This window comes from Drosophila tropicalis, unplaced genomic scaffold (assembly GCF_018151085.1).
Source record: "Drosophila tropicalis isolate 14030-0801.00 unplaced genomic scaffold, ASM1815108v1 contig_878, whole genome shotgun sequence".
Lineage (NCBI taxonomy): Eukaryota > Metazoa > Arthropoda > Insecta > Diptera > Drosophilidae > Drosophila > Drosophila tropicalis.
The window spans coordinates 11,730,528-11,758,172 of NW_027173374.1; the positions used below are offsets into that span (position 1 = coordinate 11,730,528).

At 38.2% G+C, this 27,645-nt stretch overlaps 6 protein-coding genes across 6 annotated transcripts in view; 4 read left to right on the plus strand and 2 right to left on the minus strand.

Annotated features, from left to right (window-relative positions):
* Window positions 1-837: 837 nt before the first annotated feature.
* On the plus strand, window positions 838-2,308 carry Gnpnat (glucosamine 6-phosphate N-acetyltransferase). Its single transcript, XM_068301544.1, has 6 exons — window positions 838-867; window positions 958-1,165; window positions 1,221-1,348; window positions 1,423-1,484; window positions 1,541-1,760; window positions 2,082-2,308. Exons 1-6 carry the CDS (start codon window positions 853-855, stop codon window positions 2,121-2,123), a joined length of 675 nt encoding a protein of 224 aa, XP_068157645.1. The 5' UTR covers window positions 838-852; the 3' UTR covers window positions 2,124-2,308.
* On the minus strand, window positions 2,165-5,146 carry Wdr24 (WD repeat domain 24). The gene is made up of 8 exons (XM_068301541.1): window positions 4,937-5,146; window positions 4,220-4,862; window positions 3,832-4,161; window positions 3,694-3,778; window positions 3,500-3,634; window positions 3,000-3,440; window positions 2,761-2,943; window positions 2,165-2,697 (listed from the first exon to the last, which is right to left on the minus strand). The coding sequence occupies exons 1-8, from the start codon at window positions 5,052-5,054 to the stop codon at window positions 2,341-2,343; spliced, it is 2,292 nt and encodes a 763-aa protein (XP_068157642.1). The 5' UTR covers window positions 5,055-5,146; the 3' UTR covers window positions 2,165-2,340.
* A 79-nt stretch (window positions 5,147-5,225) lies between these two features.
* Window positions 5,226-7,462, plus strand: IntS11 (integrator complex subunit 11). The gene is made up of 3 exons (XM_068300086.1): window positions 5,226-5,598; window positions 5,686-6,660; window positions 6,727-7,462. The coding sequence occupies exons 1-3, from the start codon at window positions 5,385-5,387 to the stop codon at window positions 7,329-7,331; spliced, it is 1,794 nt and encodes a 597-aa protein (XP_068156187.1). The 5' UTR covers window positions 5,226-5,384; the 3' UTR covers window positions 7,332-7,462.
* Window positions 7,463-7,518: 56 nt separating this feature from the next.
* ATPsyngamma (ATP synthase, gamma subunit) lies at window positions 7,519-8,705 on the minus strand. Its single transcript, XM_068300087.1, has 2 exons — window positions 8,646-8,705; window positions 7,519-8,589 (listed from the first exon to the last, which is right to left on the minus strand). The coding sequence occupies exon 2, from the start codon at window positions 8,561-8,563 to the stop codon at window positions 7,670-7,672; it is 894 nt and encodes a 297-aa protein (XP_068156188.1). The 5' UTR covers window positions 8,564-8,589; window positions 8,646-8,705; the 3' UTR covers window positions 7,519-7,669.
* A 1,155-nt stretch (window positions 8,706-9,860) lies between these two features.
* On the plus strand, window positions 9,861-13,482 carry yata (N-terminal kinase-like protein yata). Its single transcript, XM_068300750.1, has 10 exons — window positions 9,861-10,203; window positions 10,259-10,682; window positions 10,752-10,975; window positions 11,045-11,450; window positions 11,513-12,155; window positions 12,214-12,378; window positions 12,460-12,605; window positions 12,676-12,804; window positions 12,870-13,203; window positions 13,274-13,482. The coding sequence occupies exons 2-10, from the start codon at window positions 10,302-10,304 to the stop codon at window positions 13,399-13,401; spliced, it is 2,556 nt and encodes an 851-aa protein (XP_068156851.1). The 5' UTR covers window positions 9,861-10,203; window positions 10,259-10,301; the 3' UTR covers window positions 13,402-13,482.
* A 13,456-nt stretch (window positions 13,483-26,938) lies between these two features.
* Window positions 26,939-27,645, plus strand: part of kay (transcription factor kayak) — a 29,214-nt gene continuing 28,507 nt past the window's right edge. Inside the window, exon 1 of the mRNA XM_068298932.1 lies at window positions 26,939-27,604. Within this exon, the coding sequence (XP_068155033.1) occupies window positions 26,954-27,604 (651 nt within the window). The 5' untranslated portion in view covers window positions 26,939-26,953. The remainder of the gene's footprint in view (window positions 27,605-27,645) is intronic.

Here is a 27,645-nt window from a genome sequence, read left to right on the forward strand (position 1 = left end):
TATTTTCGTTCGCTCTCGCTCTCACATTTTTCGTTTCGTTCATCAGCTGGTCAAATGTTTACATTACATTTATGAGAGTATTTATATACATACGTACTGCCATTCACCCGCCGACTCTTCATGGTCATTTTAAGTGCAGAAATTGGTTTTGTTTTACCTTTACGTTAATTTTCCTGCTGACGGTATATATATTCACGTATTAAACATACCAATTAGAGCCTACACGAGCAGCGGAATTAAATAGCGGCGTTTCATTATACATAGTTTCGCGGTGTCAGTTTGTCGTGGTCGCTCGAACTGATAAAACACCAAAACGGAGCTAAACTTCCGCTTCCATTCGGTGTGGGACGGTTAGATATCATCGTTTCTTATCAAAGAGGCAATTATTAGATAAATATAAAACAAAATATGGTTAGTATTGTCTATTGTGTGTGTGTGACGATGAAAAGAGAGAGAGAGAGAGAGAGAAAAAGCTGACCATGTGGCAGTTCATTCACTACCAACGCCAGCTAGAGCCGGAGAACCAGCAACGACCTTGACTGCATCTTGTTGTGGTTATTGTTCAATCCTGTGTTGGCGAAAACCTAAAATCAATAAATAGTATCAACTGGCTTCTACGCAATTTACCGGTTTGCACATTTACGTCTAAATATCTTGGGCAAAAGAAAACCAGTTATCGACTCCACCTATGCGATACGAATTGAAAGTGATTGTGTTGTTGTGTTTTTGGGCCTGGATTGGTGGCCTGCAAGAAACCAGTTAGTTGTTGCTTCTGGCCCATTCCTGTTATCTTATACCTGTTGACTGCGTTTTGTGTTGGCATTTTCAGTTGCTGACGTGTTTACATTGAAAATGGTTCAGTTTACGGTATAGACGCATCTCCCCCCAAAGATCTGCTCTATAGCAATAGTTTTTCTAATCTTTGGATCATCTTTCTTATCTCTCTCTCGTTAGCAGGAAACCTATTTATATGATCCTAATCTGCTGCTAAAGCTGGACTTTCATCGCAGCCCGGCTAAATTTCAACCTTTCATTTCGGCTGCAAGTCCAGGTGAATCTTGGCTGAAAGTACGTCCACTGAAGGATACGGATTATGATCGTGGCTTTTTGCAGTTGCTATCACAACTCACACATGTGGGCAATGTGAATCGCACCCAGTTCTTAAGTAAGTTTTGGACAATAAATTTGTCTCAGAAGTCACAAATCCCCTTTCTTCCCAGCTCGTTTCTCGCAGATGAAAGCTAGCGGAGATTACTTTGTGACCGTCATTGAAGATACGCGCAAGGGCGAAATCATTGGAGCTGCTTCACTTGTGATAGAACGCAAATTTATACACAATTGCTCAGTGGTGAGTTATTATATAATATCCTGATATTAGCAATTCTTAATGGACTATTATCCTTTTTATCCTTATCCTTTTAGCGTGGTCGTTTGGAGGATGTAGTCGTTAATGATACGTATCGTGGCAAGCAGTTGGGCAAACTGTAAGTCTAATTACCTACTCTTTGAGAAGTATCATTATTGATCTTCATTTCAACAGAATTGTGGTAACCGTTTCTTTGTTGGCTGAAGAATTGGGCTGCTATAAAATGTCTTTGGACTGCAAGGACAAACTAATCAAGTTTTATGAATCTTTGGGATATGTCCTAATACCCGGAAACTCAAATTCCATGACCATTCGTTACGATGAAGCATCACAAACGACGATCAAACGAAATGTGACCTCATCTCATGGAGGCGGCGACAACTCTTGCCAAACTGTGAGCCTTGATTTTGCCTCTTGACAATTAGCCGCCAACGCTGCTCCCAAATCCAAGCTTTGAGCCTTTCAAGATGGTTTCAAAGCCCAGGCCGGGCGCAATGAATGCACAAAAGAAAAAAAAAGTAGAAAGCATTTGAAAATATTTTTTTTGTTAAATTTAATTTCCATTGCGCTTTGCGCTTGATGGATTATTATTGGACAGCGCTGGCAGGCGGTGGTGTCCTTGCCAAGGACATACAATTAGCTATAGATTTTTACTACATAACAAATATGCAAAACAAACAAGGCCAACAGCACAATGATTTCTCAATTCTTACAGAATTCTCAATATTATAATTTTTTCTCCCCTTTCTGCTACTGATCGATCGAATGATTGAATGAATGAATGAATGCAACTATCAATCAAACAACCAACCAACTACTTAAAGGTAGTAGTTATATTGCCTTTCAAGAGCACTTTCATCAAGTAGCCCATTATAAATAATATATATACATCCTATGTACTAAAAAGAAAAGAAAAAGAAGAAAAATCACATTCAAAACTAATTAACAATGCCTAATTGTACTTCCTCTTGGTATCACGAATATGCACACAAATGGCCACATGTTGGGCACTTGGAGTGTTGGGCAAAATATTTCTGCAAATGCTCGATATGGCCGCCATGGGAGCAGCCCTGGCACCATGCATAGATTCCACGAACAATTAAACCGCACACACAACATTTGGCCGATTGCATGGATTTACATTTGTCGCATAGCCATCCGACATGTCCGGCCAAAGGACGGGAACATTTACCGCAGTTCGTGTGCATGGTGGTTGATTGTTGATTCAATTGACGCACCGAACGCAGCCAAGAGCGATTAATCACCTCGCCAGCTTCATTCCAAAGTTCATAGCGATGCAGTTGATCCACATAGGCATGAAACCAATGCTCCTAGAAATAATTTTAATGGGTATCAATAAGGATTTTGGATATTCTCGTCATTTACCGACTTACCACCAGAGCTTCTTCTAAAGGCAGCAGTTTGCGTGCCTCTCCCAAAGCAATTATCACTGTTAAGGCTGTTTGGACATCTCCAACATCGTTTTGCAGCATTAGAGCATCGGCCACAAATTTATGGGGTTCCCACATAGGTATGGGTACATGGGGGACTTTCAGTACGGTGGGCACATGCGGAGGCTGTTTCAGAAAGGATAGATAAAAGTGTACATAATCTGTCTGTTTGCTTAACTTACCGGTGACTTCTCGTGTTCATTCGCCTTGAGATCCACTTGTGCTCTGGCTGCCTGAACATCATGATGGAGGGCAGGAAATGCTAGTGCCTTGGTTACATCCGATGTGGGACCAACATATATAAAGCCATTGCGCAGGAGTTCAAAATTATCAAATGTTATTTCGCTAAGGATTTGAGTTTCTGAGAGTATAACCGAACTAGTTGGTGGATGCTCATGCTCATCATCATTGTCAACACTGGAATCGGCACCAATTTCATGCGGTGCCTCTTGATTGTTGCCATTTAAATCCTGGCCCATTTCGCCACGTTGTGGCATAGTCCAATCGCTCTGCACCTGAGTGGCGCGTCTTGAATTGGTTGAGAAAGATGCACGATGTTCAAAAGGTGGCTCAAAATGATTGGTGCCATAAAAGAGCTTAATAAAATTCCACAATGTTGTAGCCTGCATAGATGATGTTTAGATTATCAGTTTTTACACGAATCAGTTTGATAATTCCTTACATTGTGTTTGCCGTATCTACGACAGACATCCGCATTATGATCACACAAATCGGCCAGTTTTTTGCCGCTAATCAAGAGATCCTGGGCACAGCCTATAAAAGATTCATGTTCGCTAAGTGCTTGAGAGTGAGGCTCCTGCAAAAACGATTCCCATTAAACTATAATCCACACAATGAAGCAGCAGAACAACTTACTATATCCTTCAGTCTAAATTTATACATTTTGGAATGATCCAAATGGAATTGCATGCTACCGGCCACAGGTGTTTTTGAGCGACTCCTAAAAAATGATCATATTAATATTATGCGTTTCCTGATGAGTCGTAAACTTACTTAAAGCTTGTAGTTTTTGTATTGGTTAAGCCACTCGTCTTTACGGCGTACTCTTTAATTTTTTGAGCAAACGATATATCACCATGCCTGCCCAGACTAGCACCCTGAGCATTGGCCTTCAGAGCTGGCCGTGTGGCATCTTTGAAGGCGTGCTTATAAATGGTCGAATCCTTGCTAGTAGAGAGCAAGCAGTGCGAATCTCCCTGCCAAGCTATGCCAGTGGTGACATTAGTATGATCGTTAAAGGAGGCAAATGGTATAAAAGGACGACGTATATCCCACACATGGATACTGTAATCCACCACCAGAGCACAGCTGGCAATGTGATAGCTACAATAAACAAATAAGTATCAGTTGATAGATATTTAATTGAATTATTCAAACCTACGTTCTCTCTGGTCGCCATTTTACCCGACCGACAACTGCAATGGTATGGATTGTATATTCGAGTCCAGGACGACCATCCATATTCCACACTTTGATTTGTTTGTCTCTGCTACCGGTGGCCAGCCAATTCCTTGTGGGATGCCAGTCGCATGTATATATGGGTCCACTGTGAGCGGTAAATTGAACCATGCACTTATCCCACTTACGCATATCCCACAATTGAACTGTTCCATTCTCGGACACAGCCGAGAATATGTTTTGTGTGTGAGGACTGAACTTAACATCGCGCACTGATTCTGAATTGCTAAAGTATGTATTGACCGACTTATCCGATCGTATATCAAAGCATTTAATGGTTCCATCTTGTGACCCTGAGATCAGGATATTGGGTTCGCTGCTATGAAAGGTCACCGTATGTGCAGTCCGTTCGTGCTCATTGTAGACAAGCAGCTGCTTTTGTCTTCCAAATTTCGACAAGTCCCAAACAGAAACCACTCCATTAGTGGCAGCCGTAGCCAATAGATTGCTATCCAGTGTGCTCCAAGAAACATCGTTAGATGAATAGCTAAGATTTTGGTTTTTGCCACCGCGCATATTGCAGGATTCGGTGAAGCCATAATTGTCAATAGAATACACCTTTAGCACTTCGTAAATGCAAAAGAGAGAAGGATAATCAATATCACTCAAAATGGAGTTCGAGTTCAAGGATTTCTCTTACAGCTGCGCCCGGCCACGGCAATTTGTGTGTTATCCTTGTTTAGTGCTAAAGCATTGGCATGACCCTCCAGACATATCCTTAACGATACTGTGGAAGGATCTTCCATAGAGTCGGGCATTTTGCCAGAACAAGTAAAACCAAATTAAAAGTGTTTTTATGTACAATTTGATAAGAGCAATTGCAGTCCCAAAACAAAACAAGAAGAACAAGAAGAACGATTTCCACCCCTCGTAAAATAATTTACGTTTTCCATCCCTGCTAACATATTTATAGTTTCCATCCATGGTAATATGTGACAACTCTGTCAGTTACTTTGCTGTTTACAATCCAATTGCAATTTGTCGGGAAATTTCATCGGACGGTGCTGTTTAGCTAGGATTTGATTAAGCAGCCGCTGCAAGGCACAAGTCAAGCACAGGTGAGGAAGGCATCTCAACCTGAATTCAGCATGCCGGACATCAAGATAACTCCGTTGGGCGCCGGTCAGGATGTGGGCCGTAGTTGTCTATTACTTTCGATGGGCGGCAAAAACATAATGCTGGATTGCGGCATGCATATGGGATATAATGATGAGCGTCGATTCCCTGACTTTTCGTATATTGTTCCTGAAGGACCCATCACCAGTCACATTGACTGTGTGATCATTTCACATTTTCATCTGGGTATGTTGAGCTGTTAACCTTGCCGTGGCCGGCTTATCTATGATTCTAATTGAATTTCATTATTTTTATCAATGCCTATGCATTCAGATCATTGTGGCGCTTTGCCTTATATGTCTGAGATTGTAGGCTATACGGGACCCATTTACATGACGCATCCAACGAAGGCGATTGCGCCCATTCTTCTCGAAGATATGCGCAAGGTTGCCGTGGAGCGGAAGGGTGAATCCAACTTTTTCACTACGCAAATGATCAAGGATTGTATGAAGAAGGTTATACCGGTGACATTGCACCAGAGCATGATGGTGGACACCGATCTGGAGATAAAAGCCTATTATGCTGGTCATGTGTTGGGTGCAGCAATGTTTTGGATTAAAGTGGGCTCCCAGAGTGTTGTTTATACGGGTGATTATAACATGACGCCGGATCGGCATTTGGGGGCTGCTTGGATTGACAAATGCCGTCCGGACCTGTTGATCTCGGAGAGCACTTATGCCACCACCATAAGGGACTCTAAGCGTTGTCGTGAACGTGATTTCCTTAAGAAGGTCCACGAGTGTGTGGCCAAGGGCGGCAAGGTGTTGATACCGGTGTTTGCCTTGGGCCGAGCACAGGAACTGTGTATTCTACTGGAGACCTACTGGGACCGCATGAACCTCAAATATCCTATATACTTTGCCCTCGGTCTGACCGAGAAGGCGAATACCTATTATAAAATGTTTATCACATGGACCAATCAAAAGATCCGCAAGACCTTTGTGCATCGCAACATGTTTGACTTTAAGCATATCAAACCCTTTGACAAGGCCTACATTGATAATCCTGGCGCGATGGTGGTATTTGCCACACCCGGTATGTTGCATGCCGGGCTCTCGCTGCAGATCTTTAAGAAGTGGGCGCCCAATGAAAACAATATGGTCATAATGCCAGGCTACTGTGTCCAGGGCACGGTGGGAAACAAAATCCTGGGCGGTGCAAAAAAAGTAGAGTTTGAGAATCGACAGGTGGTTGAAGTGAAAATGGCCGTGGAGTATATGAGTTTCTCTGCTCATGCCGATGCCAAAGGTAAGAAGAAATATTTATATTGCCATAAGCAAGAACCAAAATAGTTTCTTCCATATCATTTTATAGGTATCATGCAGCTTATACAAAACTGTGAGCCCAAGAATGTAATGCTAGTTCATGGCGAGGCGGAGAAGATGAAATTCTTGCGTTCCAAAATCCGAGATGAATTCAATTTGGAAACTTATATGCCAGCCAATGGGGAAACTTGTGTCATATCTACGCCGGTTAAGATACCTGTGGATGCAGCAGTCTCGCTGCTTAAGGCTGAGGCACGCTCCTATAATGCCCAGCCGCCAGATCCCAAGCGTCGGAGGCTTATCCATGGAGTTCTTGTGATGAAGGACAATCGAATTATGTTGCAAAATCTTACAGACGCTCTCAAAGAGATTGGCATTAATCGCCATGTTATGCGTTTCACTTCCAAGGTTAAAATGGACGATCCGGGTCCAAAGCAGCGCACCATTGAGAAGTTAAAATCGTTGTTAGATGAAAAAATGGTGGGCTGGACCGTTTTAATGCAGGAGACGGGTTATATAACGGTTGAGACAGTTGAAATTAGAGTAGAAGAGGACGAGAAGGATCATAAGCAAAAGACCATACTAATTACCTGGACGAATCAGGATGAGGATATTGGTGCCTACATTCACAATCTGTTACAGAATATGTGTTAGAGCAGTGGGAAGAAACTTCCTGTCCAGGCATACAAATATGGTCAATTGCGATTCCATAGTTTTTAAGCACAAAGGTTTATATTCTATATCTGAAATGTTTACAAATAAAAATTTACAACATCGAACCCATAGTTATACATTTTGGCTTTCACTTTTTGCACTTTACAATATAATGAAAGGTTCTCAATTCGTTCGATCCACATTTATTAATTCTGATAGTTTATAACATTATTCTTGGGTAAAGCCCCAGACCTAAAAAAAGATCTAGGCGCCTTGAATCGTAATTGCAATCGCAATTGGCTGGGCATTTGTGGGCGAATCCCTTTCCCTTCTTCTCCTTATGTCAAAGCGGCAGCACCGGAGATGATTTCAATCAACTCGCGGGTAATGACCGCCTGTCGGGTGCGGTTGAATGTGAGAGTCAGCTTGTCAATCATCTCGCCGGCGTTCTTGGAAGCATTGTCCATAGCCGTCATACGGGAGGATTGCTCCGAGCATGCTCCCTCCTTCATGGTGTAGAAGATGAGCGAGGCCAGTGAGAACTCCAAATAGCTCTTGACGACATCACTGTCGAGCGAATCATAAACGGCCAACTTTTCGGACTTCTCCACAGTTGGGCCACTGAAGATAGGCAGTGAGGAGCACTGGTACGAAACCACGGACTTGAATCTGTTGTAGACAATCTTGCCCTCGGTATAATCGTAGCCAGTCTGAAGCACTTCGTGGGCAATCTTTGAGGCGTCCAAGAAGGTAGGTGGCAAGCGACCGATCTCATTGGCCACCATCAGGATATTCTTGCCATACAGACGGGCCAGAATGGAACGCGACTTGTCGCCTACACAAAACACCTTGGTGTTGACATCGTCAATAGCCAGCTCTGCACGGATCTGACGGGCAACACCGGTGTGAACGGCACCACAGAGACCACGGTCAGATGTCATGGCGATCAGCAGCTTCTTGGGCTCGGCCTTCTCGTCGGCCTGGATTTCAGTTTTCTCGAAAAATTGCTGAGCACCAACACCGTAGGGACGCGCCGCCTTCAAATCACGCTCGGCACGGGCATATTTGGCAGCGGACACCATCTTCATTGATTGCGTAATTTTCTGAATGTTCTTCACGGATTTCAGACGAATGGAGATTGCCTTCAAAGTGGCCATGCCACGCTGCTGCTGGGCCTGAAGGGTGGCTTCAATAGCCAGCGGCAGCAAAACCGTTGAACGTTGCATCATCATCCTGTGAGCTGTTGTTGAAGTTTTCCCTGCACCAGAAAAAAATTAGCGAAAAATCAACGATGTCGGCCAGCGAAAAATTCACCTGCGTTAAGTTGGCTGCACGATAACGAGTGTTATAACACAGCCTGTGGTTGCCACCTTGTTCTGATTTTCTGCCATTTTGCGTTTTCCAACCCTGAAATTTCGTATTTTTCTCCCGCCCTGTATCGATATGTATCGATAGACAAAAACCGCTGGCGTTAACCAACACTAATTAGATATCGTGATGTACAATCGATAATTGCTCGACAGCGTGGTTGGGTTTGACTCCTTTGCTCGACAGCGTGGTTGGGTCTGACTCCTTTGCTCGACAGCGTGGTTGGGTCTGACTCCTTTGCTCGATTCCAACCATTTCTCACGATTTTTACTCTCTTTTTACTCTCTTTTGCATGAACAGCGCTCTTTTGTTGGATGTTGGATCGAGTTGCATGTTGGATAGAGTTGCGACATCGAGTTGCGAGTGGCTGTCAAACATATCTTGCAGTGGCTGCCAAACTTTTTAGAAAAAGCCCTTGCAGTGACTCATTTTTTAAAACAATGCTTCTAAAACTTTTTTGTAATATTTATTTATATATGTATGTATGATATGAATACTTTTTGAGACAATCATTCAACTTACAAATGACATTTCGACAAAATTAATTAAACTAAATTGTTCAAAGTCAAAGTAAATTTTATAAAGATTAATTAAGTTCAAATTAGTATTTTAACAATTTGTTATAAAATTAATGGTAAATGTTTACTATTACTACTCGGGCCCAAAACGCGCTTAAACTACATAATTTTGGTATCAAACGAAAGAGAAAAATTGCACGAGCACGACCTCAGGTGCCCCTTGGCGATTTATTTCGTAGTTTTTGAGTAATTAACAAAAGAAAATTAATATTTTTAGCGGGACTATAGCTAAAAGTAGCTTTTTCCGGCTAAAAAAAGCTGTTCAATTTTGAGATGGTGTTGCCAAATGCCGAATTTAGGATTTTTGAATCTTTTGTTCGCACTATTCTCAACAAAAGAAAATACTGTTGAGTTTACAATATTTCTTGATTTTATAGAACAAATATAGTTTAGAATACAATATTCGGCTGCTCTGGCAGCCGAATATTCCTCGACTTTTGAGTTTAGATTAAAATATTTGGCTACCAGGTCAGTCAAACAGCGCGCCAAATAAAAAATAGCGATTGACAACACTGAAATCTAGCTTTACCCGATTTTTCCACTTTTCAACACTGAAATCTCGAGTAGTAATAGTAAACATTTCCCTTTATTTTACTAATGCAAATTGTTCAACCAAAATTTATTTATGGCAGGTCTGCAAGTCCCTCAACAATGAAACACACACAAAAAAGGACATAAAAATCCACAAAAAAAAAGATACAAAGAAACAGACAAAGTGGAAAAGGAAAGAAAATTACGACAAAGACCAAAACGAAGATTGGAACTGGAGTTAGGTCAGGTACAAGTGCAGCAGCAAGCGGACCAAATGCGTGGCAAATGAAGATTAGATGTAAAGTTAACAGCTGGCAAAGATCATAGTGTAAATACACAAAGGTGCCTTCTCCAGCAGCAACAGCAACAACAACAATAGCAACAGCTGCCTGAGTGTGAGGTGTGTGTGTGTGTGTGTGTAGGTGTGTGATTAATTTACAAAACATTCAGGCCCACACCTCGTAACAAAATATTAAGCCGTCGAGCAAAACACATGATGTGGTCGTTCTTTTCGCGCGACTCTTCTAAAGATTTTCCTTATGAAATTGGCGAACCCGTTGCTGGCTTCGATAACTATTCAATATGGCAATTGCACAAGGCAAAGCGAAAGGGCACTCTGGAGGAGGTGTCTGTATTTGTTTATGATATTCGCAGCGGATCGGATACGAAATGTGAACTGGCCAAGGCATCGTTGAAGCGACTTAAAACATTGCGTCATCCCAGTATATTGCAATATCTTGATTCGTTGGAAACGGACAAAATGCTATATGTGGCTACGGAGGCCGTAGATCCTTTGGGAACATATTTCACCAAACTGGCCACGGATAATGTGCAAAAAGGGCTTTACCTAGCCTGGGGAATATTTCAAATAACCGTAAGTTAACCCGAAAATAATCCTCTAATTAACAATAAGTGATTAATTTGTAATATTTATGTCTTTTAGCGTGCTCTATCCTTTCTCAATAACGATGGAAATCTGAGGCATAACAATGTCTCCGCCTGGTCAGTATTTGTAAATGCATCTGGTGAATGGAAGTTGGGTAGCCTGGAGTTTGTCTCAGCGGCCGACGGCAATCCGATGCCTCCAGTAAAAATACCCGTTACACTAGAAGTCTACGACGCACCCGAAAAAAATGACCAAAGCAAGCTTAAAGCGGCTACAAAGTGGTAAGTTGCAATTATCACTATATACTGGAATCTTATAATTTCAATCTATCCTTGACTTCTTTTAAACAGCTCTGTGGATATGTGGGGACTAGGTTGTCTGGTGTGGGAGGCCTTTAATGGCGTTCTTAAGCAACGCTCTAATCTTAAGGATATTGAACATATTCCCAAATCTCTACAATCACTTTATTGCGAACTAGTCGGTGCCTCACCATCGAATAGACCCAACCCGGCGGATATTATAACACGATGCCGCAAACCGGGTGGCTTTTTTAAGAATGATTTGGTGGATACATTGCTATTTCTGGAGGAAATACAAATCAAAGATAAAGCGGAAAAGAATCGATTTTTTAGTGGTCTAACAACGCATTTGGACTATTTCCCCGATAATGTGTGCAAGCATAAAATTCTACCACAACTGATAACCGCCTATGAGTATGGAGATGCGGGCTCCGCAGTGCTAGCGCCCATGTTTAAGGTTTGTCCGACACGAACTTAAAAGTACACATTTCAAAACTAATCTTTCCTTTTGGACTTCAGCTGGGTAAACTGTTGGATGAAGTGGAATATCAGAAGCGCATTGTTCCCTGTGTGGTCAAACTATTTGGTTCTACGGATCGTGTTACCCGTTCGCGACTTTTGCAACAATTGGATTTGTTTATTGCGCATTTACAGCCACAGGTCGTCAACGATCAAATATTTCCACAAGTGGCCCACGGTTTTTTGGACACAAATGCAACAATTCGCGAGCAGACTGTTAAATCCATCATTCATTTGGCTCCTAAGCTCAATTATAACAATCTCAATGTGGAGGTATTACGTCATTTTGCCCGATTGCAGGCACGCGATGATCAGGGCGGCATACGCACTAATACTACAGTGTGTCTAGGCAAGATTGCCCCACATTTGCATCCGCAAGTGCGACAGCGTGTTCTAGTTTCAGCTTTTATACGTGCCATGCGTGATCCATTTCCGCCAGCTAGAGTAGCTGGTGTTCTGGCGCTGGCCGCCACTCAGCAATATTTTCTACTTAGTGAGGTGGCTAATCGTGTCTTGCCATCATTGTGTTCCCTAACCGTGGATCCAGAGAAAACTGTTAGAGATCCAGCCTTTAAGACCGTGCGTGGTTTTTTGGGCAAACTGGAAAAGGTGTCGGAAGATCCCAGTTTACGTGAAACCATGGGTAAGAATAGATTTTCGTTCTGTGACACTTTAAAACATAAAATATTTCGATATTGCAGAGGCGGATGTTCATACAGCGACACCTTCTATAGGTAATGCAGCTGCCACGTGGGCGGGATGGGCAGTTACAGCTGTAACAGCCAAATTCTATCGCAGCCAAAGTGATTCATCGCGACCACGACCACCTTTAACAGGACGAAATCTTTCCAAGCCGGCGTCTTTGGGTAAACTTTAGCTCAAACATATATTCATTCTCCCCCAAAAACATGTTAAAACTCTTTTTTTTTCAATATCTATTCTCTCAGAACAACCGTCAAGCAGCAGCCTATCGACAACCACCAGTAGCGTTACCTCAATGACCTCACTTGAGCATGAAAGTAATGATACCTCAGCATCGGCTTCCGATTATGGCAACAACGATTGGGATAATGAGAATTGGGGAGAAATGGATGTAAGTTGGCAACTTTAAGCAAACGTCACGCAAATCACTTTATATAAATATATGAATTGTTCTTTGGCAGACCTCACAGGATCCTAGTAGTCCATTGGCAGCCAGTTCCAATAATGGTCAATTAGTGGCAGCTAATGCACTCAATGAAGTACGTGATGGTTGGGATAATGAGGAATGGGGCAGCCTTGAAGAGGATCCGGTAAACTAACATAATTTTGTTATTCTTCATCTTGGTTTTTATCGATTTTCATTTGTAACCTGCAGTGCGAGGAGGAAGAGCAAGCGGAACAAGAGCAGCAACAGCAGCAAATGGCCCGACAATCCATCTCCTCGACAACATCTTCCAGCCAGCATCATCATCAGCAGCAGCTACATGATATGAACGATATTATAGATCCACTGAGCAAACTAAACAGCGGTTCACAGCTGCGACCCAAAGAACTACCCAATCTTTCCAGCAGTAATACGTCACCAACAGCCAACTGTAATAATATAAGCCCGCCATCATCGCACTTAAATAACTCCACGCACAATGCCAATTGGAATAGTGATTCATGGGCTGATGGTGAATTCGAACCGCTGGATGAAGCGGGCACGGGTAAGTTCATAGTGAACTTTCTACTATCAGTAATTTTAAACGTTTATGTGTTTCCCCTTTTACCTTCTAGGCAACAGCAAACTGGATGAGGCCCGTCGTAAACGGGAAGAGAAGAAGCTTCAGCGGCAGCGTGAATTGGAGGCACGACGAGCCCAGCGTGTCAGTGGCCCAATGAAATTGGGCGCCAAAAAGCTTTAAAAGGAATATTTTATATATAGAAATGCAATTGCAATGTATATTTTATAAAGGCCCAAAGTAAATTTTGTATATTACTCTAAATGTCTCGTCCTACTTTCCACATTCTCAGTGTGTGTGATTTTTTAGTTTTTGTGTTTGGTTATTCCTTTTATTTTGCATTTAATGCAAAGTCTCAGTGTTTCGAGCCTCCATTTCGATACCATATACATTTATATAAATTTATATATATAGAAATACTTCATAATTGTATTATGATTAATTGTAAAACTCTAAACACGATATTATTTTAATATATGCAATTGTGAAGCACTTTGTAATTAAGAATGACGAAAACAAGAAAAAGAAGTTGACAACAAAAAGAAAAACAAAAAAACAAGGAAAACTAACCAAGTAGCTAGTAAATTACTCCAAATTTATACTTTAGTAAGCGAACTAACTTTAAACGATAACTGAAACGAATACGAATTAATGCAAAAATGCCCTAGCAGAGTAATTTCATTAAAAAACAAAAAAAAATACCAACAAATTGGTTGTTTTACTAACAATTAGTAACTCTTAACAATACAATTTGTATTGTTTTGTATATTGTGAGAATTGATATCAAAAATGAAGAGAACAGAGAGTACATAACAAAAAAAAAACAAAAACAAAAAAGAGAATAACAAATTTATGCTAATTCCCAGATATATAAACATTAACCATTTGTGTGTCTTGTCAGATTTCTCCTCTAACCAAAACCCATTTTGCTCGCCCCACAGAAACAAAGCTACGAAATCCAAGAAACAAAAAAGTATTTCATATTCCATTTTCTAGGCGGATATATGCATATATATAGAACGAATCTATGTATGTATTTTTAAACAAATTAAATAAATAAATATACATATTTTTATATAGTTAAATGCATTAACAAAAACGAATATAAATAAAATATATAGAACCAACCAAGAGCAAGCAATTATAGAGAATGAGAAGAAAACAGAAAACATTTAAACAATTTTGAAGCTTTTTCATAAGTAAATAGTAGAAAAAATTGCACTTGTTATATGATAAATATCCTAAGTTGCTAGTTATAGGATTAGAATTCCTACCTATGTATGGATGTATGTGTGTGTCACATTAATTGGATTTTCTTCTACAACAACAATATGAAATGTGAATTTTTCCCACTAACTGCACCAAGCGCAAGCCATTTTTTGCATGTCAAACTAATCAAGTTACAAAAACTAAACAAATTTTTGGAAAATCCTGTACATACCTATATACCTAACACATCTAAACATCATATATATATACATATATATACATATATGCTGATTTTTTCCAATACCTCAATATCAGTGTACAATTTTTCCATAATATATTTTTATCACACGTCTCAGAATAAAATAAAAAAAAGAATAAAAAAGAAAGGAAAAATCTCATTGTTGTGGATGCGTTTCCATAAAACTTTTGATCCTTAAATCAACTATAACTACAATTCAAGATTCAAACGACAGCAACAACAACAACACTCTTTTAATAAATTATTTTCCGAATGCAAAATTTAATATTAGTAAACTTTATAGAACAAACAAAAAACAAAAAAAATGCATGAAACACGAAAAATTTATATTGTTTAGACAAATTTTTAAGACTGCAAAAAATGAAACAAAACAAAAAACCAAAAAAAAAGATTAGACGAAAAAGAATCAGAAAATAAATTCATTAAAAAAAAAGGTAAAATACAAATTATTTAGTACTAATTATCAGTAAAACAAGAAAATACAAAATAAAAATTTTGAAATAAAACAAAAGAGATATAAAATTCTATCTAAATCTGTATTAATTCGCCGAAACTGAGCTTTTTTTTCAGATTTGTGAAGGCTCTTAGAATATTTATTACAAATGAAAATCTACAAAAGGATCACAGAAGGTAAATGTATTGTAAAATGAAGGAATAGGATATATGATATCAACTTGGAAATTTCTAAAATCAAAAGGGTTCCTAATTGGCTTTTTATATAATGGAAGGCAAAACTTTAGAATTATTAGATAATTATTGAAACTTTCTACTTTACAAATCTAATTCTTTTAATTCTAATTCTTATATTGGTATTATATTAATAGATCCGTGCGATTTCATTGTGGTTAAGATCTTTTTTATTCCCACTTTCACGAATGTCTGTGTCTACGTTTTGAATCTGTTGTGACAACTGTTTCTTTGTTTTCATCGTTTGCTAATTGCTTTCATATCAATTAAATCAAGTGCACTAACATGCTTGAGTAGTATAAACTCAAAACTAGCTGGAAAAGGTGTTTAAACAGCTGTTTTTGGTTTGGGACTTATAAGGATGGTAGATCAGCAATAAAATCTAAACAAATTATGCAAGTGATAAATTGCCATAACAAGTTATCAAGCCAATGATAAGGTAGATCGGATATAACTACACATATCTTACACTCTTTCGCTTGATTAAAAATTAGGTAAAACAAATTTTAGTCCTTGAATAAATTGAAATGAAACATAACTAGAAATAAAGTTGGGCGTCAATCGTTTTTTAAACGAAAGAATTCTCCTTTAAAAATAAACTATGATCAGCTAAAAATCATTTATGTCAGGAGATTCATAGTAATATTTGTAATATTCGTATCCTTAGTTTGTCTTTGCTAATTATATACTTAACAGTTGGACTAACAAAAATATGAGCAAGTTGTCCTATGCTGAACTAAATAAAACTATAGCATACTTATTTGGAGTCTTTCCCCTACATGGAAGTGCGTATGCACCAACATATGTATATTTATTGGGAATTTTCCATTTTGTGGTCATTTCGAATCTTTTTTGCATAAAGATTCTAAACCAAGTTTAAAATAATGTGGATATTTTCACATGGTAAAGTAAAAAAAAAATTTCAAGGTCAATTTTGTGCAAATTTTTAATCAAACTTGAGAGTAAATCTGGTTTTAATTTATTTGTATTTAAAAGTGTAACTTAAATAACAAAAATTTTCTTCTGTTTAAAATACGAATCTATATAAACGATTTTAATATACTTATATTGGTTATAAATGTTTGTCATAAGCTAGAATCGAAAAGTATGTATTAATTAGCCAAAAACTTGTCAGTTGTTAAACAAATTGGTCAAAAGTTCTTAAACAACATGCCAAGTCGTGGGGTGGTTAAAAATATAGGAGGTAGAACGGAACGGAACATATAATCAGAGTAAAACTTCCCTCTTAAAATGTTTATCACCTCATTAAGACAGCAATGTGCTGTGCTGTGCTGTGCTTTATTTTTGAACGTTTCTATTTTCTCACGCGCTCGTTTCGTTCGCAATTCGTTAATTTGTTGCACTTGAAGTTGTTGAAGTTGAAACCGATGCTGATGTCTTATGCCTTATGCTGTTGTGCGGATAATTGAAGGAGGGGTTGGGGGGGGGTGGGTTGTGTGTAGTCCGGTCTGCCCTTGCCATGAGTAATTGCCTCTCCCCCAATTGCCTTTGGACTAAAATAGTATTTCGTTAACCCCCAAGAATTTCGAATTGCTATTATTAGACGCTGAAGTCATTTCAGTCATGTCCAACTTATGGTGGGATGGTGGAGAGGGCGGGTTTTTGGTTTGAGAGAGAAAAGACGACAATTGCTTTGCTTGCACTTGCATTACTCATACGCCCTGCCTTACCTTAACTTTGCTTACAGCTCACCCGATCTCGTGTGTCTAATTGTGCGCCAGAAAATGAAGCGGGTTAGATTGCCTGATTGCTGGGTGTATAATTAAATATGTAGTTTGTCGTGATAAAGTTGTGCAAATATTGAGATCATTATGTTAATTTAGCATTGCCCTGAAGCTGCATCAGCATTCGTGGCAGCATCTCAAAATTTACTTTTCAAATGCCACACATTTTGCGCTTATTAAACTTGAAATATTTTCTACTATTTCTGTTTCTGTAGATGCACATAGATTTGTTGTCGTTGTTGTTGTTGTTTCTGTCACCAATTGTTCGATTTGGCACGCAGGTGTGCGGCACAAAATTCACATAATTTTCGCGCTTAAAGCGCACACAATATGCATTAAATGCTATTTGCTCTGTGGTTTTACTCTATTCACCATTTGCCGACTCGACAAAGTTGAAGTCTCGCATTCAATTCAATCAAAGCGCAACATTTGGTTTTCATTTCGGCATCTTTTGTTGTTGCTGTAGTTGTTAATTTTTGTTTTGTTTCTGCTGCTGCTGCTGCTGCTGTTGCAGTTGTTTTTCAAATTTCAAATTAGCATTGGTAAATGTTTTTTCTAATACAATGTTTAGGAGTGGTTAAGGCATACTCCATGGGGGCACAGTAGTTTCGGTTTAGAATGCAAATCTTATTTATTTTTAATGCATTTGTCAAATAACTCGTGACATTCATATGTCAACAATTTGTTTTCTTAGTTTTGTTCTTATCATTTTGTCTAAAATTATCTTAGATTATAAAGAAGAAGATGAATCCATTCAGATGACATTTCTTACGAATTTTGATTAGATACGAGACTTCCTTCTTAGCTTCCATATTTTGATAAAGACTTGGACTCTGGACATATAAATTATTATATAACTTGATATCTTATGAAACAATTTTACACCGTATAGACAAATACTTCAGAGGTTCAAGATAAGCAGATATGTATAATGGACTTCCATTTTAGCACCCAACAAAAGTTTAGTTTAGTTAGTATAAGGATCTTATCATCAAATTTCTAGCAATGACTTTAAAAATAGGAGATTAAAACGGTTAAACTGAAACGCTTGTCTCAAGTTTTCCAAACTTGATATCATATGTTAATAACTTTAAACTCGAAAAGGTTAAATTTAATTCAATTCCAATTAATTAACCAAACAAAGGATCTAAGAGGGACAAAAGAATAAGCACAACTTCTAAATCCAAGTCAAGACATTATAGTTGACCAAGTTCAAGCTGAAAATTACCCAGTGGACATTTAACACTATAAAAGTCAAGTCTTTCGGAAAGTTCTTTTCAGTATTTTCATTTGGAAAATTAGCAGGAAAAGATCGCGACGCAAATTTTAGGCCTCCAAAAGACATTAGTTTCCATTGATACAATAAGTAGCCCTGTCTTTATTAAACAACTTAGTGAGTATTTTTTATTTCCAATCTATCTTAAACGAAAAACAAAGCAAATATCATCAACTGGAGGTGGAATCAGCAGTCAAGTGGGTGGCAATGCATTAACATGGATCTCTAGCCTGGAGAGGTAAGAATGTTTCTTCCTAAGGAAGCTATATGATCAAAAGGTTTCATTGTGATGATCTAGCACAGATATTTTGAAGAGTAATTAACTTGCAAATAATAATATATGTATGTATAATATATATCAATGAGGTTATTGATCTAACACACATCGTACCTCTTTAAGCTACAGTTTTCCGATCTAGCTAAAATCCGTGATATATTGCAAATGTTTCCACTTGAATCAATTGTTCAATTTCAGTCGATAAATACGTGAAAATTTGTAATCGTTATGGCTCATTGGGATTCCCCACAAAAATATGAAATAAAGCATTCGTAAAGCATAATTTCCGTTCTGTCTAAATATACAACAAAAAAATAAATAAAAATATTGAACAACAACCAATAGGCAAATATGTAAAGTAAGTAATTGTATAAATATTATAATAAATAAACATTTTGTTGCTAAATGGACGAACCCCCTAAGTCAATAAATAAATATCAAATTTTTGCTTTTTGTTGTTGTTGCTGATGATGATGATGTTGTTGTTTTCTTATCCACACAAAAGTGTGTGCGTGTGTGGATAAGAAATCAAAAAAAAAAAGGAAAGAACACAAAGAAAAGTCCCAGAACATGCGCTTAAAAAAAAAATAAACCGAAAAACCGCAAAGATAAGACTGAAGCAGGCAGTTCGAGGTCTGGGCTTAGCTCCTCCTCCCCCACCCCCCGAGTTAATGCGTGCCAAGTATGATAATTCTACATATAAATAGAGACGCAGACCACCACAAAACAAAAGCCACAAATGGAGACCGAAGCCGCGACTGAGACTGAAACGAAGACGGAGCTGGCGATGGAGAGGGCGACAGATGACTCATGACGACGCGTGGACATGGCGCGAGCCCAAGTGTTCCACGATTGGCACGAGGCGAAAAGAAAACAACCAAACAACTTACAACTCGCGGCTGCCTGGCTGCCTAGCCTGGGCTGTTGCATGCAACAGTTTAGCCGATGAATGAAAACGTGCTGCTGCTGCCACATAGGAGCCTCCGAAGATTGGGAGGGCGAGAGGGTTGTCCAATTAAGGCGCCTGTAAACAGGTTTTCCGTTTTGGCCAGGCCAAGGCTTGGTGCACACGTGTTGCATGTTGTTGAGCCAGCCAGGCAGCCAGCTTGCTTTTGTGGCCCAAAGTTCATGTTTACCTCCTGCACTCAACCACCCACCCACCCACTTAGCCACCCACCACCCAGGTACTGAAAGTGGGTCAATTACAGGCTGCCATTGTCGCCGTATCTCTCTCTCTCTCTCTCACTCTATATATGTATATGTAGATGTGTGTATTTGTCTGCCGACTTGCGAAATAATAAATTCAATTTCACAAAAATGAGCAAAAAAAAAGAAGGCGAAGTAAGCCAACTGAGACAAACCAAGCGAAAACGCGTTAAAATTGATTGTGAAATTCTAGGAACTGTCGCCGGCGTTGCCGCTGATGTTGGCGCAGGCGCTGTGCATCGCTGCCAAGCTCCAGGTCTACCTCTGATCTCCAATAGTCTTCCCCCGCCGAAACTCTCGCCCTCATTCTCTTTTTTATTTCATTTTTCTCTTCTCTTCTCTTTTTTTTTGGTCGTCATGCTTTTTTTTCCACACTTCAAAGGTGTTTATACGTGTGTAATTGTGGTTAATATCTGTGTGTGTGTGTGTGTGTGTGTGTGTGTGTAGGTGACATTTTTTTAATTATCAAGTTATTAAGACTAGAACTAACAAGTCTATTGCATTGTTTTATTGGTTTTCTTGGTTTTAGGAATGCCCACGAGGCGTATACTTGATTAGCATCACGTAAGCCTTTCATCATGTACTAAGTTTTATATTTTTTTAACATATACTATTACACATATAATATAAATAGAGATAAGAGCACACACACATATATGCAAATATATTAATTATATATTCTTCTTTCAATTGAAGATTAAATGTAAAAATACTTAGTTGAATTTTTAATAACTAATTTTTTCTAACTTTTACTTAATCTAAAACAAATAACCTTCAGACAGAATTTTTAATAAGAAAAAATGTTTAAAATTAGACTTACTTTAACTCGTCTGAATTCCTATCGTATTTTTAAGAACTTTTTCAGTCAAATATATTTTGTTTCTCATTTTTGAATTTTAAGAAATGTAAAATGAAATCAGACTCCAAATTCCTTGGAAAACCCTTCCGAAAATAATATCATTTAGAAATTCTTTAAGTATTTAACAAAGAACCCCTATTCTAAAGCTCTATAGCTCTATATATGAATAATCCATGTAAATGGACTGATTTTTGTTGAAAGGAAGAGAAATTTGGACGGGGCTACTTCCAGAAGAAATTTAAGAATTTTCATCAATACCATTTAGTGGCTCAAAGTCAGACAAATATTCCTATTATAGTATTCTATAGTTATTATTTAAGTACGTACATAAGTAGTTAACATATTGAAAAGTAGTTAATGATTTAAATTTTAGGTGTAATTCGTCATTCAATTATAAAAAGATTCTCTGTAAGCTCCTTCATCCATCCTCGTTTAGGGACATTAAGATTTTGTAAAAGACAGAATTTTCAATAACATAATTGTCATAAATGTATGCAAATTACTTTTCTAGCCCATCTACTTATGTAGTTCCCTAGGTTTCCTTTAGATATTTGTTTATATTCCAATGAGATTTCGTTTCCCTTTCCAATTGGATTGTTTGCCCTTTGGTTTTTCTCATTGATTGTCAACAAAATCGATTAACAAATTTGAAAGCACTTATTTTATAATATTATATATATATTTTGCTGTCTGGGCTGTGTGGCTTTTGTATTTATTCTTTTTATCATGTTCATTATTATTTTGTTGAGGTTTTTTTTTTTGCTTTTTTGGGTCTGTCTCCGATCTTCAGGCGGCGATTAATTACCCCCGAGAAGTGCTTTTGCCTTTTTGCTGATTTCTCGAGCTTTACGAGCCTGCCTTTTTTTCTTTCTTTTTTTTTTATGTACATTTGTATATACATATGTATATATTTTCTTTTTTTTTGTATTTTTGTATGGAGCTTGACAAGTTGAAATATGCGTCGGACACTTTCGAGCAAAGGGGCATAAAAATACCAGAACAAAACAGAACCAAACCTCGACCAAAATCGACTTTTTGGTAGATCTGCGGCTTTGTGTTTTGTTTTGGTTTCTTTTTTTTAATTTTATTTTATAGTTTCTTTTTTTTTGCCAAAAGGCATTAAAACATTTCGGATTTTGGGTTGGTTTCTTTAGTTTTCTTGCTTCTATTTATGGTTTTGAGCAAAACGGCTAAAAAGGGAAGAGTTTGAAGGTTCATTTCGTTATGGCCGTATACGATGATTACCGCATGGTTATAGACCTAGGTCCGGAAGCTAATGAGAGAGAGAGAGAGAGAGGGAGAGGGAGTGTGAGCGACGCCTATACATACTGACTGAATGACGAGGAAGATGGCCAGAGAGAGAGAGAGAGAGAGGGATCGATAGAAAGAGGCTCACTTAATGTAGGTTAGAAATCGAAACGAGTTCTGCCCGCTGAAGTATGAATCATAGAAAACATTTTGCGTTATCGGCCAATTGAGAAGCGGCAACTAGAAACGACGTCACAGATAAGGAGGATATAGAGCAAGGAACACGTCATTGTGTCAGTGTCTGTGGCCCAACATTTTTTCTGTGAGTTCAATGTCCACCAAAGGCCACACCTGTTGCTAAAAAAAATTAAATGAGAAAAAAACTACAATAAAACCTGCGTCGCAATATAAATTAACAGCAAGCACAACGCAGAAATCACGCTACAATCATAAAAAACAAAACGTGCTAATAAAAACAAAAAAAAAAACACACACAAAAGTCAAGAGGATTGAGTGCCCGGGAGTACACTAGAAATTCGCCTGCACCTGACAGCGGACAAAGAGAGTCCAGAACTAAAGTTTACTTCGTTCTTCGGTACTTCACGTCCATACCTCCAACGATGCTTGGTTTTTTGTGGTATGCCAATAATTTCCGCAGGCAGCCGATCGAGAGATAGAGATACAGAAAGACATAGTGTGCGTTAAATTGGCCAAAATCAGGCCAAGGCAAGCAACGACGACAACGACGACGGCGACGACCTCTTCTGGGCCCAAAAAGTAGCCGGCATGATCACGATCACGATCACGCCCACAAAGACAGACAGCAAATTGAGTGACTTCTGCTTCTGTTCTTTTTCGGGTTTTTGTTTTGGTTCTCAACATTCGTACAAACGAATTCACTCAAATTGTATATAAATATATAGGAATTCACACCCACACACACACACACACACACACACACATATGTATACATATATATATATGGAATGCAAATCTACAAGTAATTCTGAGTTCACTGTACTCGTTACCTTTTATTTTTACATGCGAAAAATTGTGTGTATTATTAACTCAAATATACAGAAATAAAAGCAACAACGATCGTACATCAAAAATGATTTTAAATCTCGACACACACGTCAATGAAACAAATGCATTATAAACATACATACATACAACCATATACATAATGTACATATATATATATATAGGTATATATGTATGTATGTATAAATTTCCGATTCGGGACCGCTCCCTCACCAAAAACAGCGCAAACAATTTGTATCCTCGAACGCGAATGCGAATCTCAATGCGAACGCTTACGCTCCTCGATGCTCCATAAACAATGAGAAATGTTGCATCCGCCTTTGTTGTTGTTAATTATAATATAAAGAATACACAAATGTATATACATACATATATGTATGTATGTATGTATGTATGCATGATGTTGCCGTATTTGTTGTTGGCATTATAAAAATGTCATTAACATGTCAACGAGTTGCAAAGGGTCGCCATACTACAACGTTCCGGGGGACCTATAAAATATATATCTATATACATATATGATTTTTATTCTTACAATAGGCATTAAAAGTGCCATATACAAAATCGGTTTACACCTAATAATATATGTATGAATGCATCCTATAAAAATTTTAAAATGCTATAGCAAAAATGGCAACACGTGAGTAAAATTTCTTAATATAGAGAGTATGTTAGAGTATATTAAGTTATGTACATTCCTAAACACTATACACCCTGTTTATCAAGCCAATCCTTAAGGAACTAATGTCCAGAAAGTACAAATTACATAATGGTTAACATTTTTGTTCCATTTTGATGGAACATTTGGATCATCATCTAATTGTATGGATCGCAAGGTACCACTTAACTCTCATTTGTAATATAATACAATGAGAGCTAAAACTGGGTTACTTAGAAAGAACTTTCAACACTCCCTCAAGGATCTACTTTAAATGATCAGATCAAAGTTCGTTCCAATTGGACTTTTTGAAAATCGAAAAAGTATGATATGAAATCGAAAAAGTATGATATGAAATATATGTATAAATATTATAGATATTATAGACAAACTGAGGACCAGGTGTAAAGAATTCTTCAACCCTTTTGGGTGGAGAGTAATGCTTAGTTAGAGCTGTCTGCAATAGAGATGTCCGTTAAGGGAGTTATTACTGTATTTTGTAGTATACTCGTAATAGTATAAAAAGCTTGTTCTCTCCACTCTCTTTCACCCCCACACTCGCTGGGTAGATACTCTCGTACTTGTGACTTTACAGCGGGTAAAAAGTCAATGATCGGTGTACTGTGTCCCGCTCTCAGTGTTGTTGTTGTTGCTGCTGTTGTCATAATTAAATGCGACAAATAAAAAATTTGAAGAAAAAAGAACCACTGCCGCCACTCTAACCGCTGCCACCGCCACCGTCACCGTCACCGCCTCCGCTGCCGTCGTCGTTGTCGTTGTCGTTGTCGTTGTCGCCGTCGTCATCGCTGTCGATGCCAGCGCCAGGCTATAATACAACAATGAGACAACAATAAATTCTTCAATTAACATTTGCACAGGTAAAAAGCGTCGTGAGCGGGAGTAACGGCAGCGGGTGGCCAAAAAATGCTGAGAGAAGTAGCTAGCTGAGAGCCAGAGAGTGAGCCATATGAAAAGAGCAGAGAATTAATACAGAAACAGCAAGAGAGAGAGAGAGAGGACAGTATACTTTGTGGTGGTATTAGTGCCAGGATCATTTGCATATAAGTCGCTACGTTTCGCTCAATGCAAGGTGTCGTTGCAGCAACAACAACAAAACTGATTAAAATGCATTCACAAAAACAACAACAGCAGCAACATTAAATTGTTGTTGCCTAAAAAGTGGGCACGTCGCCTTTTTTCGCATAGATTAAAAATCAGCGAAAACAAAAAAGAGAGCAAAAACAAAAAAGGAAAAATCCCAATTTCCATATATACATACAACTGAAACGACTCTCAGATACCCTGTAGATCAACACATTATGAAGGAATTAGAAGGAATTCCACGACGGGGATTAGCTTGCTGAAATTTTCTTCTATTTTTCTTCTCTTAGGATCTAAAATTGTCAAAATTTGACTTTATTTGGCAAATACTTGTTTCTAGTGTGGTTAATAAAGTAAATGGCTTATATCAGTGACATTTGGTCTCTCTTTGGCCAACTATTGACCTAAATAAGCTTACCATAATATTAGAATAGGTATAATCCAGGGGGTTCTCGCACTTGTTTGATGTTGTTGCTAGTTCAGCCTATTCTGCACATACTTACATACATATGTACATATGTATATTTATTTGTATAATGTTATTGTAGTTGGCGCTGCTTGGTTTTTCTGCTGCCTGCCGCGTGCCTACTTGGATTAGTCATACAAAACAGATCGACGGCAACGGACAACGGGTAACAGCGACGGCGTCAACGTCAACGCCAACTAACAAAATTATTGAGCGTCCGCAGACAGGCAAAAGCAGCCAAGAAGACGACAACAACGCGGCCGGTGTTCTCCGATCTATGAGCAAACGAATTGAATCGAAAAGGTGGCTGGACATTTAAAGCTGGGCCACCCCAGACAGAACACACACACACAACAAACGATTAGTCACAACAACAACAACAACAAAAACAATTAACCAAATTTTGTAAAATTTCGTTGTTTTTTTTTTTTTTTGCAACAAGTTTTAAAGCCTTTTTGCAGCTCAGAACCTGGCTGAGAGCGCGACAACAAAAAAAGAAAAGAAAAAACTGATCGCCAAAAACCGAATAGACTTCGCTTCAGTTCGCTTGACTTCGGTTCTGTTTACTTTGTTGTACGTATGTGTGTGTGTGTGTGCGCGAGCGTCTACCCGTGTGTGCGAGTGTATCTTGGTGTCTGTGTGTGAGTATCTGTGCCTTTTTTTCTGAGCCGCAGGTTTATCAAAATTCGATTTTCATTTCGAGTTTTAATACAATTTCTGCCGTACTGTCGTATGGAAGTGCTGGGGACAGGAGCAACTGAAAGAAAAAACAAAACAAAAATTACGAAAAATTCAATAATTTAACAAACAAATGCAAAACGTGCAAAAATTGTGTTATTATGTATATACAAAAAAATAATTATTAAAAAAAAAATTTATAATAATAAGAATAATTAAAATTGCGTCTGTTGTGTTTACTTCGATTTCAATTTCGATTTCGACTTTGCTTGTTTATCACGTAATTTAATCCGTGCGCGCAGCCCGTGGATAAAGTGGAGCCAGAAGTTGCAAATGGCTGACACTTGTATGCGTGTTCTGCTGTCTGTGTATGTGTGCATCTGAGTGTACACACGCTTCGTTTACCGTTAATGCCAAATCATTTGCCGTCCACCCACTTGAAATCATTTGGCTTGCACGTGCTGTAAAGGGGTTGAAGGTCCGGAAGACCGAGCCGAAGAAAAATTTATAAAAAAAGAAAATGTATAAATAAACGTTTTAAACATTAAATTTGAAAAGCAAAATAAAATGCGAAAATCTATAAAGGAAATTGTTATATAATTAAGTCAGAAGACAGAAGTTGAGTCATTTCTCTTCAAGTGAAAACTGTTGGATAAAACATTTGTGTGTGGAATTACACAAAATACAACAACAACAAAAAAAAAAATAGAAGAAACAAAACAAAAAATTAAGTGCCTATAAAAATACACAAAGAAATATACAAGTAAAATTATAAATCAGTTGAAAATTCTCTCAATCAGCAGTGACCAAAAATTGTAAATAATATTATTTAAATTTTAAATAGCACCAAATTGAAATTGAAGTGATAATTGTAATTAAATAAATAACAAAGATAAACCGAAAAAAGATACAAAAATTTAAACACATAAAGAGAACCAAAAAAAGGAAACTCGCATGATAAATGCCAACAATTGATGTTGTTTTTGTTTTGTTTTGTGTTTTGTTGATGATTGCCAAGGAAAATGCAACACAACAGTAATAATAATCTGCAGCAGCAACAGCATCACCAACAACAACAGCAACAGCAACAGTTGCAAATGCTACAACAACAACAACAACAGAATTATAATGTTTGGACAAACAACAGCAATAATACAAACAATAATAGCAATACCAACAGCAACGACAACAACATCATGCAGTTGCAACAACAGCAACGAGCTGCCTCCTGGATAGCCATAAACAATAATAATAAGCAACGCCATAATAACAATAACAACAACAACAATAACAACAACAACATGAATATCAATTACAATCATCACTTGGTGCAACAAGAGCAGCAGCAGCAGCAGCATCAACATCAGCAACAACAATATATGCAACAAACTTACTACTCAATACCAACAACAACCACGCAAGCTCAAATAGCCAATTGTTTTACCTCGTCCTGCTACCAACAACAGCAACTGCAACAAGAACAACAAAGGCAACATCATATGCAACAGCAACAGCAACAACAACAACAACAGTCATTTCTTATTCCCCTAACAAATCGGACAACACAAAATCAACATCAACATCAACAACTTCAAAGACATTTAGAGGATTGTACACCGACGCAAGTATTGCGGCATAATCTAGAGGGAAAATATGGTGTGGACTCAAACAATGTAAGTTAAAAAGATTTTATACTTTCACAATATAAAAATAT